This window comes from Spea bombifrons, chromosome 5, assembly GCF_027358695.1.
Source record: "Spea bombifrons isolate aSpeBom1 chromosome 5, aSpeBom1.2.pri, whole genome shotgun sequence".
NCBI classification, from domain to species: domain Eukaryota; kingdom Metazoa; phylum Chordata; class Amphibia; order Anura; family Pelobatidae; genus Spea; species Spea bombifrons.
Genome location: NC_071091.1, coordinates 88,259,404 through 88,277,849, shown reverse-complemented (window position 1 = coordinate 88,277,849; position 18,446 = coordinate 88,259,404). Strand labels below are relative to the sequence as shown.

Genomic DNA, 18,446 nt, shown 5'->3' with positions numbered 1-18,446 from the left:
GGAATGGCAGTGTCTATTTATACATGTATTGATAATAGAGACCACAATATTATAGAATTATAATTATAATATAGATTATTATAGAAAATCGTCTTTCTTTTTCAATGAATGTAAAATTTAATCTGATTTAATTTCATAGAACAGTGTGTCTTCTACAGGCACACCGATACTACTTGTTGCATGTGCATAATACATCATAATGCTTATTTGATTTGTAACCAACGGTTCTGCTGTTTCCTTGTCCATTTCATTCTTTCTAGCCATCATCATGCTGCTCCAGTACCTTTGAAACTGAGTTCCACATAACCTCATATCATCCTTCCAGCTGTCATCATCTTCAACTATCATAGCAACTATATCCACATATCTGACAAACCTTGCCCTTCTCCTCTACACTACTCCCCCATAATCGTGAGCGTTGCCACCCCATCTTTATCAGTTTGTGAGTAGTGTTTTTTGCATACATTATTACTTTTGTGCCCCAGCACTTTTTTGTGCTTGTCCTAAACTGTTTAAAGGTGCTGTACCACTCAAACAAAATATTAACTGCACTGATTTTTTTTTCTATGATCTTACCATATTTTTATATTACCCTTAACATATCATTTACATTCTTGGTAGAAGTGCATGGAAAAACATTACAAACATAGAAAACAATCTAGCGAAGGCTGTATTGCTCATTAGTTCATTAAGTAATAATTCAGATAAAGCAAACAGAATGTTGGCTTGTAGATTTATTAATATCAGAGAGAGGTAGCAATGTCGCTCTGGATTAACAGGAGTTTCCTCTATCCAGAGACCCATAACTAAAGAGCGGAATGCCCCTTTAGCATGGGAAACAGAGTCCAGAATACATTTGCCAGAAATACATGAAAACTATTTTAATTAGATACAATTTTTAAATTCAACAAATCAAACATATATGGCATTTTTCAGAGACGTATGTCCTGGTTTGAAGTTATAAATCAAACAATGTACAGAAGTTGTAGAGTGAATTACTGGAAAATCACTGGAAAGCCAAGCAGATGTGGGAAAGAGGGCTGAAAAGCAGCATTGGTAGGTATAACATAGCTTTTATTTTTTATTATAGAATGTCCCTATACATTCAAGTATTCAGACTTCCCATAGCTGCCCCCATGTTCCCACCTTGTTGGCTCTGGTGAGAAGAAAGCCTTTATTTTCTGCTATGAAATGTCCCTATAGCCCCTAGTACCCATACAAGTGGCGCTGCCCTAATACCCTCTTCAGATCTCCACAGATCGGCCAAGGGCGCTGTAAAATCAACGGAGGTCTATAATGCTCCAGCACAGACATTAACTGTAGGTCCCACTAGCTGGTGACACAGAGTGCCGCAGGATGGCTATTCAGGTATGGCGGACAGGTGTCCATGCCCCGCCTACTTTCACACCCAACTCCACCCCTGCCTAACTCTGGCCACACCTTTAACACGGAGGTCCCAATTTGGACAACTGAAATGTTGGGGGATATGAAGTACTGCCCAGATCCCTTGAAGCTAAAGAATCTCATTAAACCCGAGCATTACATGTGGAACCCATGAGACACTTAGTGGGTGGGCAAGGCACAATGGTAAATGTAAAAATGAAACTGCCACCAATTCTCTCCTATAAGTAAAAAGTCCATACATTACATGACCCAAAGCCCACACACCGCTAATTGGAATTAGGACAAAGGTTTCTCAATGCTACCTGCATTTTCAGTATCACTTTTAACAGTTTCTCTGTAACCAAAGACAACATAGGTCGTCACTATAAAAACCCCCAACTTTATTTTAATTAAGCGCTGGGCCTGTTGGTGATCTTGTTTGAAAGCATTTTGGATTTTCTACTTTTTCACTTATCATACTGTTCTCTTGGTAAAACCTGATAAATCACATGATCATAACATTAAAAACATTAAAAATTGAACACATAATCTTAGAATGCATACAGAAGACTGATAAAACAATGCTGTCAGGTGTTGGAAGCATTCTCGGATTCCTTTTCTTTCCTAGACATGAAATATAGCCTTTACGCTATAACCAATTATATGTTGAATATTTTAGAACATGACAAACTGTAGACATCCTATACATTTCTAAAGCACTTCACTTAATTACTAAAAGCAGGTTTGGCTACTTAATCAAATTGTGTGCGAATATCCTAATGGGAATGTTGGCTGCAGGCCACTATTGACCAATATCCGGCTCAGTAAATGAATGAAGTCTTGGTGGTTTCCAGAATAGCAGAGCAACAACTCTTCATAAATAACACTGGCATCCTCTGCTAAGTTTAATGTAACATCTTATCATGCAGAAAGAGTGAGAAGGAATGACTTCTGTTTTCTCTCCAGTGTGTCATTTAATGAGCACCTTCATATCTGCAGAGAAAGCATATCAAAGCATCTTAATCATGAAAAACCAAGGTCAAGTGGTGGGGTCCTGTCACTAATGTGGAGCCTTCTATGTATCTTAACATTTGCAGAGCAGCTTATGTCAAACTGTGTTAGTGATGAATATGCCCCTCTTAGCTCTATCATTGTTTTAAGCATTGACATTAACATGGTTCTTTGTCTTCCCTTGGCTTGGCCCAGGGCTACTTAATGGCCTCCACCCTCACTCTGACTCGGCACAGCCTCCATTGTTTAAAAAGGCCATTTGGGGAGATCTGAAATGTCCTTCATAACCGGCCCATTAAGCAGTGATACACCAGGGGGCCTGATGCCCAAAAAGGGTTTTGCCCCCCCTACCGATTTTAAAACAAAAGGGTGCCAAACTCCTTGGATCTGTTTCTTTTGGTTTCCATTCCATCTGAGATGGAATCTGAGATCATGTGATATCACATATTGGGCATATTGGCACTTCATATGGGTGAAAGCCTATGACGGGGAGACAAAGGCCTCGGAGCTGCAAATGGACAGGTTACAAGGCAGATATTTAACCTTCCCAACCAGACCATAAAGCCGTGTCACACTGCAGAACCTAATCACCCAACAGCGTAAAGCGGCAGAGTGCCTGCTGGTTTTATGGTCTAATGTACTAATTTGATTTCAAAATTCATGGTTCGCTTGAGTACAAAATTTGTAGATTTGACACAAATATTTATGTAGGTAGAGAGCTATCCTGTATCCGGAAATGAAATACATCTTTCAATTAATACACCAACACCCATGACATCAATGTGACATTATATTTAATTTATTTTCCAATGCACCAGCAGCTCATTTGCAAAGGAGTGCTTCCTTAGCTGGACACATAGGTTATTTTATACATTTGTTTAAATAATGTACATACCTTAAGCTTAAATAAACATATTCCACAAAAACCCACCATGGAACAATATTTGTCTACAACAGAACGATACATTACACATGCTTAAGGATTTAAATGATTTTATGAATGTTGTAAAATAAAAGTTTTTGGGTGTCTGAACTAAACCAAAACAAACACAAATTTAGTGGCTTTAATTAATTTGTGGTAATACAGATATTTTATTTAGTTTATTGTATAATATTGGCTGCCAAAATTGGCCATTTTATCGAATTAACTAACAGCTCAGCAGAAAATGAATTCTTCCAGAGACATATTGACCCTGTAAATGCTGCTTCAGCGAGATTTGTGACACCAATTAAGTTGATACATGCTATAAACATGTGTGCCAAACTCATTAAAACTGCATATATTTATTTTTTTTGGGTTGGCCCAAGAAAGGCAATTATATTGACACAAAGAGCAGCTCTCTTTCCCTTTTAGCTTGCAGCATTTGTTGAGAAAGTGTGATCAGGTTCAGAGGAGTAAGCAATGCTTTACTCTATAATGAGGATACTAGCTTAAAGGTGCGTTATGTTGGTCAGGACACTAGTTACAGTTTAATGGATTTACCAATCAAAGCTCTATGTCAGTTGCTTATCAGCTTAGTATAATGCATTAATCATTCCGTTAAAAATGGTCATGTCATTGATGGTCATGAGGGACAGTGTGTTCCTCTTCTAAGAATGTTCAATTTAGTCCTTTAAGGTAAATAGTTAAATATTTGATTAATTTTCCCATATCTTACCGTTTATATTTTGGTGCACTAAATATTAACTGTTATTAAATGATGCCTAAGTATACAAAATAAGCAAAATTTATGTGTTACCTTTAAAGGTACAGTTTACAGTCCAATACAAGCAACACATCTACTTTATTATGCTCCACTTTTAGCTGCTTGAAGCAGGAAAGTGCTCACATTGGAGCTCTCGCCTGAACCAGCGCTGGAGGTGAGTATACTGAGAGTGCAGGACATACACTCACTGGCCCCTTTATTAGGTAGACCTGGTCAATTGCTTGTTAACACAAATTTCTAATCATCCAATCACATGGCAGCAACTCAATGCATTTAGGCATGTAGATATAGTCAAGACAACTTGCTAAAGTTCAAACCGAGCTGGGCTGAGTATTTCAGAAACTGCTGATCTACTGGGATTTTCACGCACAACATCTCTAGGGTCTACAGAGAATGGTCCGAAAAGGGAAAAAATCCAGTGAGCGGCAGTTGTGTGGCCGAAAATGCCTTGTTGATGTCAGAGGTCAGAGGAATGGACAGACTGGTTCCAGATGACAGAAAGGCAACAGTAACTCAAATAACCACTCGTTACAACCAAGGTATACAGAATACCAGCTCTGAACGCACAACACGCTGAACCTTGAAGCAGATCGGCTACAGCAGCAGAAGACCACTCCAGGTGTCACTCCTGTCAGCTAAGAACAGGAAACTGAAGCTACGATTCACACAGGCTCACCAAAATTGGATAATGAAACACTGGAAGAACGTTGCCTGGCCTGACAAGTCTCGATTCAGATGGCAGGGTCAGACTTTGGCGTAAACAACATGAAAGCATGAATCAATGAATCAAGCCTTGTATCAATGGTTCAGGCTTGTGGTGGTGGTGTAATGGTTTGGGGGACATTTTCTTGGCTCACTTTGAGCCCCTTAGTACCAATTGAGCATTGATTAAACACCACAGCCTACCTGAGTATTGTTGCAGAGTCCCTTCATGCACTTGCAAGGGAAAGAAAACTATTTTAAAGGGACACAGCTGTCATATGAATTAAAGAGAACACAATGGCTTGCATGTCCCTTTAAATTTTGGTTGCTGGGTTCAGCACGCCATGTACTTATCTGTCCTCTATTGTTCGGTTTCATTGTTTCATTTGTTCAGGTGGTCTTTGTAAGAGTTGGGTGGGTACAATCAAAAGCATGGGTTTTCAGAGATAAAAGGGTTATCAAATCAATTTGATAAACAAAAAGACCAGGAGACCAGTCCTTCATAATGCAGAAAAAGAAATGGCAAACGTCAAGATTGTTTTTCAGGGGTCTCATCACATTGTACATTTTTTTCACTATTTTATACTTGTAATATATTTGAAATTAGATCTCCAAATAGACTATATAACTTAATTCTTAATTCATTAAACAAATTAGTTTGCAGAGCAAATAGTAACATTTTATTTCACTCAAGCTTTTAATTTGGAACCGTTATTTATATTGTCTTAAACAAAGAAAATGTTCATTTGTCTTGCAACAGTTCAGTAAATCAAAAGAGCAGAATGCGTGACAAGCATTTATAGGACCTCTAGGGTATAGTTTAGAAAGAGAGGAAACAGTCGGCACACAGATAAAATCCAAAACCACAGGAGGACAGTCTTTAGAAGGACAGCTTTATTTTTTTATTTAGACAATGGTACACATTCTTATATTTGAGCTGATACTTAGTCCGCATCCAATTACTAAATAATCATTACTTATGTGTGGTCTACTTTGTAACTTGTTTCAGGTAGGAAGCCCTACTTCTAAATTCCAACTATTTAATTGACACCTTTGTTCTTTTATTAGTTGTACTCTATGGCTCTGAGACCGTTAGTTAGTTAGACCAAGTATAGGCAGCAAATGCCTCATATACAATACATAGTGGTACATTCTGGCCTATGCTCACTGCGCATATGACGACAATTTCAGGAGGGTGACTCTCTGTGCATAACTGGGGAGCACACCACCCTTTTGGATGATCAAGTTCCCTCGTGCACCTCTGCTCCATGGGCCGGTTGCAGAGATCAGAGATCTCCATTGTAACCGGCCCATATACACTTTGGAGGACTGTCCCTAGCCATAGTGGCCTTAGTTTGCACCATACCTCTTCGAATATAACGTCATTTCCCGGCATTCAACATATAGGATAGCGGACGCAGAGGTAAGTCGTGGGAGATGGCTGTCCGGCCAAGATCGGTCAGTGCAATAATAACGTGTACAAACCTTGCAACGAACTCTGGTGTCCTTATACATACACTTTCCTTATGCCTGTATGAGACCTGCCTCGAATATGAAGGGACTGCATACTTTTAAAATAGCAAAATGCATTTTTGTTCAGAAATTTCTTCTGCTGTAAAAGTGCTTTGCTAAATGTCTGCCCTGGGTTTGCAATATATGTTTTAATCAACAAAGGAACCTCAGCAATCATTATGTTCATGCTGTTTTATTTCTTAAATCATGAAAACGGTGATAGCTGGCGAGGGAATGTAAGCGTGGATTGGATAGGTATATGGCTATCCTCAATATAAGTCCAAGGACCAAATGAGGTTTGACGTTTTAACAGCAGGCTAGATGGAACTAATGGTTCTTATCTGAAGTCAAATTATATGTTTTCAATACCCTATGTTTCTTTTTGTAAAGCAATGCCTACAATGATAAGGGGCTCTAACTTCATATATTAGTGCATTTATCAGTAATACCAACAGGTTTGGAGAAAGGAACAGGTGCCATGGGATGCAATCCATGTTAGTACAGATGATTCATGTTTTATGAACTTAATAATGATGAAAAGTGTTGGATGTTACAGCTGTTATTAGTACTATATGCACATGGGAGATCGTGACTACAGTGAAAAAAGTACATGCTAAATGAATTCTTATTTTCAATGCAAAACTATGCCAATAGACAATAACTTACAATTAAAGACTGCAGAAGAAAGGTTTGGTCTAATCACCATTTTTATTAGCTAACTGGACACATTTACTAACAAACCATGAAGTCATTTTTATAATGAAAAAGATTATTAAGTGAAATCAGATGCATATATTCTTATATTTCAATGGCTAAATTTCAATTATTAAATAATAGGGACTGATTGAATTTTTGTTTAAAATTTGGCGTGCCAGTGATTTTGTGTGCTATGGTACCTGAAAATCAAACTGTGTATATGTATATGGTACCTTCCTTCCAAACACCTTAATGTCCCTGGAAGAAGAAATCATATTAAAGTACTCTGTAAACACTTTAATATGCATTCTTTAAAATGATTAAAACAACTTGCCGTATGTGGTCACTTCGTCTGTGGTCCTTGTTAGACCCACTTTGCAACTGGGGCTGGAAGTGATTTCAGGGACCACAGGAGGATACATCTGGGTGATCTCTGGGAGTTACTACGGCTGTCTTGGTGAACCTGTTACATTGGTGGCAGTGGTGGATCCTCCTTGCAAATGCCCCAGTGGAGTACCAGACGGTATACCAGTCGTGAGCTACGTGAATGCCTGGATGGAGGCTCTCAGAGTGGACCAGGGTGTCCGGGGAATGGTCCTCCCATCCTACAAGGAATGGTACGTGCCACAACTAGATTGGCGAATGCCGTACCTGGGAGAGCAGCCCCAAGAGGACTTAGTGGCTGAGTTGGAGAAGTTGCTTCCACTTGAAATTACTGTGGATACCGGGCCCTGTATTGGCAGGCTGCACAATGGTGTCCTGAGCTGAAGGATGACTACCTGCGAGAGGGCAATGACTTCTGCGGCCCGGGATTGACAATGGAAAGCCTACAGGAGGACCGAGAATTTGGGAGCCCATGGAAGTATCAGTGCAAGGAGATCCGGGAGTTCAGTGAAGGGATTCTCGCAGATGTGCCCTGTTACCTGCCTGTGGGCTGATTTAGATTATTTGGTGTTCCAAGAATGGATCCAGGAGCAGGCCTACCCAGACCTCTTTGACCGTGCTCAGCAGCGTGCCCCAGAGGAGGTGGATCCTGTAATGTGCCCCCACCAGAAGCACAAACAGCTTGGCAGAGCGCAGCTGGACTCTGCCCGCTTCCTTCCCTCACCCCAGACACTTTGCCCCATTCCCCTCAATATGGCCCAGATACTGACCAAGATGCTGGCATCGAGGCAGAGAGCTGCTGGCCTCATCCCTTCCCCTTGTTCCCAAGCCTGACCACAGCAACCAAGGAGGGTCCGCTCATGAAGCCCCAGAGTTGGTGGTGCCCCTGGATTTTACAAATGCAGCTGAAGGGCTGCCATCGGGGCAGAGTGCCGCTGGCCTCTGCCCGCTCCCTCCTGTGACCCCAATAATGTTGCCTAGAGGGGGTGATTTCTATGGATCCTGTAACCCCAGTAGAAGTGTTGGCAATGGGAGAGAGGCAGGTCGACATATCTCCCCAGTAGATGGAGTATACAGGAGGGGGTGCATGGACTACGGTCGCCACTTGTGGTCCCCAGAGGTGCCAGCCAGTCAGCTCAGAACCCCATATGAAAGGGACCCCAGCCTCTCTGTCTTCTCCCCAGTGGCTTTGAGGACTCCAGTGAGAGGGCGCATTTAACCCTTCTTCCCAGCAGCCTTTACGTTATTTGGGGGAAGCAAAGTGCGGCTGGGTGAGTACTGCTTTTTTTGTTGAAAAATTGTTTTGGGGAGTACCAATTCATGGCTGGCAGTGGTGGTCCAGATCTACAGGCTGAGTTTGGAGTCAAACCGTCCGACATCAGTCTCCCCCCAGAAAAAGGAGATACGTGACCAGGGCCGGCCCTGCTATGGAGCAGAGTGGGGCAATTGCCTCAGACGGCACCTTTGAAGAGGCGGCACTTTGCAGTGAAGCACTGCGGCAGAGCAGGGAGACTCTCGCCTCAGGAACAAGGGGGGGATAGGGTATATAATAGAGAGGGGGGGTAGATTGTGAGAAGGAAGGGAGGGAGAGGGGGTAGATATATTGAAAAGGATAAAGAGTGAGAATACATAAATTAGTGTGTGGATGAATTGTCTGAATGAGGGAGTATGAATTAATGTGTGGATGAATTGTCTGAATGAGGAAGAGTATGAATTAATGTGCGGATGAATTGTCTGAATGAGGGAGATAATTAATGAATTTGTGAGAATGCATTGATGAATATGTGTAAATGATTTGTGTGAGTGAGAGAATAAACGATTATGTGAATGAAAGTGTGAATTAGTGAGTGACTGTAAAAGTGTATCATAGATGGATTTGTGGAAGATGGCACAGGCAGGGTGTTTCTGTGACAAAGATGGCACAGGCCGGGCTGTTTGGGGACAAAGATGGCAGGTCCTATGTGTGTTATCTGGGTGCTTGTCAGGTTCTATGTGGGCAGGGCTGGCAACCCGTGATCTGTGCCTCTAATTTAGGGGGTTTTACCTTTATTGCTGAGTTTTTATGCAAATTCAAATTGATCTGTACCTGCAAAGCTGGGTTTGTGTGTTTATTTGATCTATACCATCAGTGCTGTGTTTACATGTGATTTCCAGTTGATCTATCAATGCTATGTTTCCATACATTATTATTGTATACCTGCAAATACAGGATTTGTTTGTCGGATTCTATGCCTTCAGTGCTGAGTTCACATGTGAATTTCAATTGATCTGTACATGCAAAGCTGGGTTTGTGTGTTAATGTGTTGATCTATCCCTGCTATGCTATGTTTCCATACATTATTTTGTATGTATTTATGTAGGTTTGTGTCTTATTCAGTTGATCTATACATGCATGTGCTGTTTTATGTGTTGTTTATTTGATCTATACCTATTTTGTGGTGCTGGAACGGAGGGGGTGATTGCATGCTAAGGAGCGTGAAGCGGGGCCCAAGGAAATGCTTGCGTAGGGTCCAATTTTTTCACTATAATTATCTGTATTAGCAGCAAGGTCTAATATATATATATACACACACATCTGACAGATATTTGATCTGTGATCTCCGTGGGTGAGCTCTTACACTTTGAAAAAAATATTATTATATTATTTAACTGAGTTGGGTTAATTCCAGGTTGAGCCTGGACATAATAATGTTATATTTCACCTTTCTTTTCACCCCATGGGACTTTTTGCAGCACTTTTTTTCCGGGGCGGGGGGGGGGTCGTAGTCCAGCATTTCACACTTCGCCCCAGGCAGCACAATGTCTTGGGTCGGCCCTGTATGTGACGGAGTGTGTGATGGAACTGTCCGTCACTGGGGCCCCTGGAGAGGACTGAAAGCAAGCCTGCTACCCACAGATAATGGACCCCGTCTCCCTGCCCTGGTGAGTGGGACTGTTGTCCTCACCTGGGACCTGAACTCCCCAGTCTTCAAGTGCACCGCAGTTCTGGTGCAGCTCTCTTTTTGAACCCGTTACAGGGGGGATTCTGCAGAATTTCCCCAATGCATTTACAAGGGGATACCATGTAAATTTAAAGAGACCACTCAGCTTGCATATGCATTAAAGTGCCCCCTTGAGATATCTCATTGTGTAACACCACACTTTTCTTACAGCTTTGATTTTCATTTATGATTCTTAAGCCATAACAGCTTAGGGGTGTGCTGTGGGTCTACTGGTAAGGGTTAAGAACTTATCTTACGGAGAACAGATGGGCCAGTCATAAAGCAGTCTTTGAGCTGATAACAAATGCCTTTGAGACATGGATTTTATACCAGTATATCCTGCAATCTGCTACATACACCTGAATTACAAGCCTTCTTTTTATTTACCAGTTAGCAATGCTGAAATGTCTCTGATTAGCAGAAAAGCATGAGCTGATATAAACTGACAGCCGAGCTATTGAAGATGAGTAAAGATAATTGGGGAACATACCTTAGTTTCTGATTATATTGTTTAACTTTTTCAAGTGAAGCAGCATTAATCTGGGCTTGAAATTCTTCTATAGAAACATTGTCCTTGTAATAATAGCCATCCATGCTCTCCAAGGCTGAAACGAGAAAAATACACTTGTACTTGCTTTTGAAAAGCCGAACATTCTCATGCTATTGTGATTTAATAGTCTCGCTGTGATACAGAGAAACACCGGTGAGCAACCATGAAATACAAGTGCTTTTAAAAATAGGCATAGCAAGAAAATCTATCACCTGGCAGCTCCATATTAGTGATAGACATCCTAAATCTGGAATGATATTTCACCTCCAATATAAACAGCTGTCACTTCCATTTACTGTCTAAAGATCCCTGTTACATTAAAAGAAATCAGTGGTAACAATACGTGATTTAAAGATACAGCCATTTGAAAGAATACTTTAGTACACTATACAAAATGTTATAGTAGTTATATATATATATATATATATATAAATATATATATATATATATATATATAAACTATGGGAGTAGCCGTCTTTCATTTCACATTCTTTGTATGGTTATACCTCCTCATTGGGTTATTGCTGCCATTAAATTAAAGATTTTCTGGAGTAAAATTAAATATCTCTGGAATAATTGCATTGATTAACACAAATTAGCTGAAGTGGGCTTTAATAAAGGATCTTAGTTAGGCTAAAAGCTGTGATGGTGATAGGGTCCCTTTAAATGAGCTTTGAAACTTAATACTCATACATTCAAATGTTGATCTTAATTCTAATTACATTACAAATCACAGGGAATGCATGACAAAATTGGAAAGTTCATATTCCAAACAATAAGTCACATAATGTTTTGTAAAACCATAATATCACCAGACTGCCTAGAAGTGGAGTAGCAAGGGCGAGTGAAGGAGGGAAATCTCATTTAGATAAAAGATCATTTCGCATGGAAACAGTCTCCATCTATTACTTGCCTGTGCCAGACATACTTCATCAAAAATAACAGAATTAACATCAAAAATGTGAGGAATATATGTAATTAACTAATTAGAGAAGATGAATGTACAGTATGTGTTATTTTATGTATAAATATTTCATTTTGCAACAATTTAATAACCTTCGTGTTGCCGCTGAACACGAGGATGGAGCAGAATCTTAAGAAATGTCACGTGTGCATTATTTTCTAAGATGATTATGAAATGCTAGCTTCCTTCTGACTAATACCTTCTTATAACATTACGATAGGAATGGGAAATGCAGAGCCAATCTCGTATTTATGAAACAGATTAAAGAAAGGTAGTCTTCTAGTGGTTTCTTTTGCAAAACATGTTTGTGAAACATACTTAAAAGTTTGCCAAGTCAGTTCTATGCAAACCTCAAAAACAAAATTACATAAAAAAAAGCATATACCGTATTGGCCCGAATATAGGCCGCACTTTTTTCCCCCACTTTAAGTCTTTAAAGTGGGGGTGCGGCCTATATTCGGGGTCTAGCGCCCGACGCCCGGGACATGCAGTCCCGGGCGCCGGGCAGGCAGCAGGGTTAGGATACAGATCCCCCGCAGCGGTGCAGGGGACCTGCATCCTACTGTCTGATACGCTAAGCGCATTGTCTAAGCGCATGGCACGGACGTTCACCAGCAGCGGCGATGCGCCGTTGCCGGTGAACATGCGCACGATGCATTCTAACCCCCCGACTTACCAGGGCAGACTCCCGGGTGTCTTGCAGGGCCGGCGGAAGACATCTACGCAATACGCGTATACAACTCCCGTAAGACACCCGGGAGTCTGCTCTGGTAAGTCGGGGGGGGGGGGGGAGGACAGAGTGGCAGCATATCGCGGGGAGGGGGAGAGGACAGAGTGGCAGCATATCTCGGAGGGGGAGGACAGAGTGGCAGCATATATCGGGGGGGAGAGGACAGAGTGGCAGCATGTTTTTTGGTGCTTTTTTAAAGAAAAAAACTTTTTCTTTAAAAAAGCACCAAACTTTTAGGGTGCGGCCTATATACGGGGGTGGCCTATATCCGAGCCAATACGGTAACTTCTTTGTTAATACCCTCACTATAATCAATTGGTGCATCGTCTGCACATGTGCAATTGGGAGGTTTCTAGACACCACCTGAAACTGGAGGTGACTAGTGGTGATTACGCAATGTGGGCACAGGTAGCGATAAATGCAGTTGGCTGTTCACATCTCTTGCAAGCAAGGGGGGCAGGCTAAAATTGAAATACATGATCATATGCTAACGATGGCTATATTGTCCTTTTAAGGTTCAGGAAGTATAGGTTAAGAAAACTTTACATAGAAAAAGGCTAATAAAGCTCTAAAGCTCAGTTGCTGGTACCTTATGCTCAAGTACAGTTTCATAGGTCTTCCAGTAGCATAAGTTTAGCCTTTTTTTAATTTAGTTTTTTTTTTTTTTTAAATGTTTGCCAAAAGCAATTTGAGAGCTTTTTGCCCTTTTCTTTTCTTAAAATCTTTGGTTTGATAACTCGCTCAACTAATTTCTGATGATTTATTACTTGGATGATTCTTTGCTGTTTTTTTTTATCTTTTTGGTAGTTGCTCTATAATATTATCTATTATTATAAGTGCTAAACAAGACATGTTGAGCCAAGCTGATACTATTATTTTAAGACAAAACATGTCCAATCTACCTTTGCAAAATGAGTTTTCTTTCATACATTTCCCCTAATCATGAAATTCAATTTTCGCCACAAAAGCCAACTTTATATATTTTCTTCTTTTGTGTTTTTCTTTCCAGACTAGACACAAATTGATAAATATTTTAGTGGTTTACATAGGCAGAATGCATTGAAATGTTTCCAGTTTATGAGCGTGTCCTTAAATAAAAACAGAAAATAAATAAGCAGTTCACCTTGCGAAAATAGGACAGGGTGAATTTTAAAGCCTCCTCCGTTCTTCAGCCTTTGAGGAAGGTGTTCAAAATGATAACTATCAACACAGAAATAAATTTTCAAAGCTTGTCGGCTTCCTTCTGCTTGATATGTTATGGGGACATCTAAGAAGACAAATAAATAGAAAGTTATAGTAGCAACACATTTTATTTTTTAGTTCTCTTTTTATTGTGCACAAGTGATATAAAAATGTCAGACACATGTGCATTTTAATCATAAGGAAAAGAAAATATAAGAGAAAATAAAAATTGACTCCAAGGTGAAATATATCATGGATAGGATTATGGAGGATGTAGTTTGATCAGGGCTGCAGGATGGAGTTTCATTACCTCTGGAGGTCTAGTTTTGTGTCGCTCTAACCCATTTAATTCCCTTGGGTTTAATAAATGTCAGAAGGTTCTCTTAGATGTTCTAAATCTAAATGTATGGGGCGTAAACAATTAAAAAAAAGGCAATAGATTGACCTCTGGAGAATCTTAAACCCATTTTATCTCTAGTATCTACAGGGAAACCTGGATCAGCACCAGGCCAAGAGATTTGCTTAACTATTAAAAGTAGTTTGTTTAGAGCTGTCTACGTGACAGTCTTTTGATAAGGTATGCTTAGTTAATGTCAGTTTATGCCGCAATGACCCAGTAGTGAGAGAAACATAAAACATGTAAAATGTAACATTTGGAAAATAGTAATAACGATGTGTCACATAAACATTTTTAATGTTTACTGATTCAATAAATACAATGATTGAATGAATACAATGTTTGTAGGCATTTCATTCTGGCACTTACTTGGAACTAGTGGACCTTGCTCTGACTGTCTGAAATAAAACATGACCTTTTCCAAGTCATGCAGGGCAACAAGCGAGTCCTCCAACATGGCTTGTTCATCTACCTAAAAAAAATATTTAGGAAACCACAGATTAAATCAGAATAACCCAAAGTCATAAGGGTTTAACTGCTAGGATTTAGCATTTGCAGGTAGGAATCATTAGCCTGCAGGGTATAAAGCACAGCACCTGGAAACATTCATTGTTGAGATTTGGGGGAGAGAAATAAAGTGGTCCGCATTAAATCCTCAGGCACTGGGGAAAAGTACCGCTTCACAACTGCAATATGCTGTGTTTGATTAATATGTGTTGGTTACTGGGAACCAGAGTCATTGGCCATTTGGATTAATGAGGGTAAATCACAATTTAGTTAATCTACAAAGTCGCTGATTTATTTGTTATTTAGGTAAAAGCAATCGTTAACTTGTTCACAGCAACCTGTTATACTTCTGGCTATTTCTTCCATATGGAGTTGTGAAAAACTTGGTAACCCTGCCACAGCATATTTTATGTATGTCAGTATGCAAATGATTTTCTTTTAATATATATGATATCTGATGTTCTGTCTCCCTTTACGATGGTGTGATATGATCACAGCCCCACACTAACACCTTATCTGATGCCAAACAAGCAGAACGATCCGCTGTATTCATTAAGAATAATGAAAGCAAGATAAACAATAACAACTAAAGTATAACAATTATTCACGTACACTTTTAGGGTTGGGTGCCATTTAGGTACCTTCATCTACGGTCTTGTGTCCCGTATTGGAGATCTAGTCTCCAAAAGTCTAATAAGTCTAATAAATTAGAGTTAGATCAATATGGAGATCTTTGCAGAAGTGTTTTTTATGTATTATTCCAAAATTAATGGAATTAAAAGGCATTATTTAAATCAATATTTTTTTTTAGATATACATTTTGAATGTCTCATTAAATTCCCTCACTATACTGACTACCATTGTGTTGCATGGTGGTTGGTGATGTCAACACATTAACATTAAACTATCACCTCCTCTCCAAGAATAAATTAAGGGAAGTAAGGCAAATCAATGTTAATTTTTTTTATAAATGGATACAGCAATGCACAAGTGTGAACTTGTTTCAAAGATGGAGAAATCGCGAGTGGATGTGAAAATAAATACTGATTTTAATTAAAAAAAATATTTAGTCTAATCTTTTATATAAAAATAATAACATTATTTTTTACTCTAGACATTAAACAAAGAGAAATAATAAAATCAGCCGCTACTATCATTAAAAATGCAAATCCTAAGCTTCTTTGTTTACACTGATTTTCAACACTCAGGGGCACTCAATGCTTCTGCATTTTTTAAGTCATTTTAAATATTCCTTGGCTCTATCTGAATGTAGGAGTCTTTTTTCTCTTTTTTTGAAGCTATTAATGAATACAGTACATTTCAGTTAAGTGACATAACATCCACTTAGTGTGTATCTGCCCTGGTCGAAGCAAGAATGATTATGCAATCCTGCAAACATAATGAAACATTGGAAGTTAAGTGCAAAGAAAGATGAAGAATTATCCCAAACCTGAAAGGACTATTTGAAAAAATAGATTATACAATAAAAGAGACTGTGTTTAACATTCTCCCGGTGTAAGGGAACACAGTCCAGACCCCTTCAATAATATAACAGAAGAGAATATGGAGTTACTAAAGCAAGGTGAAGGAACGTTCAATAATGTATCTCTTCCTGGAAACACCTGAATTATACTTCTATATCAAACTATAGAAATAGTTTCACAGGATGGATGTGAATTAATAATTAAAAAATTATAACAAATTATATAACTCTGGAAATGATGGTTTTGGCTGGGAAACGTTTAGACGCGGTCTGAAAACTAAGCAGAGTATTCTGTGAAATAACATTATGTCAATGCTTTATCTTTCCAAACATAATAATTGCTTACATGCTGTAGCACTTAATCAACTACTTGGAGAGATTGTACCACTTATATTAGTTATGTTATCACTCTTTAATCTAAAATTACACAAAAAAAGGTTGGGATAAAACTTATAACAGAAAAAAAAATCTATCAGACATCTGTCATATGCATTAAAGTGCATTATAATGGCTGGAGTGTCCATTTAATCCTTTTTCGTGTTAAGTAAACATAACTGGTTAATTTAACATAGGTTACGGGGTGCTGCTGTTAATAAATGTATTCCATCTAAAAAAAAAAAGGCCTCTTAGGTCCAAAAAGCTAATGTAACTTTCCATATTTTTCTGTGTTGGCCCAATAAAAAGTATCAACTAAAGACTCCTACATCTGTGAGTGATTTCTTTTTGTTTGCACTTGTTTATTCTAGACTATGCTGAATTAATATTGTATATAAACATAGAAAAATAAATGATTAATTATTAATCTGTATTCAAGCTATTCTCAAGCAGGACACGTGAAAACTATTTCTTTGCTATTACAGAATACATCATTCTTTTTTTATAGGAGAATTTACTTACCAGATTGGGTGACAGGAGGGACTGGAAGTGGAAAAGGACTCCGGCGCTCGCTATCTGTTCTAGCCACTTTCTGCTGGCCTCCCGGGTCTCCATTTCAAACTCTCTGTTACTGTCAAACACCTTGTTTAAAGCAGCCAGCAGTTGTTCAGAGAAGGCACAGACGGTGGCCACTAGACTCTGACTAAAAACCATATCTCGTCTTAGCTGTATTTCACTGTCTACAATGCAGGAGTAAAAAAAAATTAAGATTAACTAAACATATATAATATCCGTTACAGTCAATTTCCATGAATATATTATTTCTGTTGGCACAATCCAATCTAACACTTGCCCAGCTACTATGTATTAATCTTATAATTATGGTGACCTAAAGACTATCATAAACAAATGTATTTTTAGGCAAATCAATAAACACTAAAATAGATTAAGGTGATCTAGACATGGTAGTAGAGAACATTAATAACCCTTTAGAGTGTTAGGAAGATTGCTTATATAACTATGGTGTGCATTCATTAACCTAGCAGACTGCAGGAGAGTTGAACATTACCCAAGATGACTTGACTATCTATTATAAATGGATTAGCCCCAGTGAAGAAGAGCTGGTCTGGTGTAATCCATAAGTAAAACAGTTAAACACATTAAGAAATCTTCCCAGATAAACATTATGCAGTTCCTATCAACCCCCGAGAGAAGCTCCCTGGGTTTGCCACTCATAAAGCATAGTGTAGGGAGTCGAAATGTTCATCACAAAATTCTGGGTCAGTGAATACATCCCTCGCCTTGAATGGTTATAAGGAAAACATTGTTTCTGACATTGTTGTGTTCATTGTGATATGAGGATACCCAGGAGCTGTCTGAGTCAGATACTATTTGTCATATGTGTTTAGGATGATATTTCAAAATGTCTCTCCTTATGTTTTAAAAATGATTAATTATTATAATACTTCTCTACATGCAGTATTTTTTTTTTAAATGACTTTGGGTCAACTTTAATATCTCTATATGTTTTTTGACATCTTTATAACTGTTGGAGAATTCTACCAGCAGTAGGGTTGCTGGTTGTTTTCACACGATTCACCGGTGATCTTATAACCACACGATGGTATTACTGATAGAAGCAGAGATTTATTGACGGGAGATGGAGGAGATACAGAGTCAGACTATGAATCCATACACCATGGGAAAGTTAATTCCGTGAATGCAGCAGTAAAGGGCACGTTATATTGTGTAGTTTGGTATCTAAATCACATTTTTCATATTGTCAGAAAGTACATTTATAAAAAAAAAGCAACCGCATGGGTACATGTACTAACAGAAGTTTTCATAAACGATGATGGTTAAAAAGACAATATAGAAGACCT

At 38.9% G+C, this 18,446-nt stretch overlaps 1 protein-coding gene across 1 annotated transcript in view; it reads right to left on the bottom strand.

The window, feature by feature from the left end:
• Positions 1 to 18,446, bottom strand: part of PREX2 (phosphatidylinositol-3,4,5-trisphosphate dependent Rac exchange factor 2) — a 118,014-nt gene that overhangs the window by 19,334 nt on the left and 80,234 nt on the right. Inside the window, exons 32-35 of the mRNA XM_053468318.1 lie at positions 17,086 to 17,303; positions 14,568 to 14,670; positions 13,743 to 13,886; positions 10,866 to 10,980 (exon numbers count right to left, since the gene is read on the bottom strand). Of these exons, the coding sequence (XP_053324293.1) occupies positions 10,866 to 10,980; positions 13,743 to 13,886; positions 14,568 to 14,670; positions 17,086 to 17,303 (580 nt within the window). The remainder of the gene's footprint in view (positions 1 to 10,865; positions 10,981 to 13,742; positions 13,887 to 14,567; positions 14,671 to 17,085; positions 17,304 to 18,446) is intronic.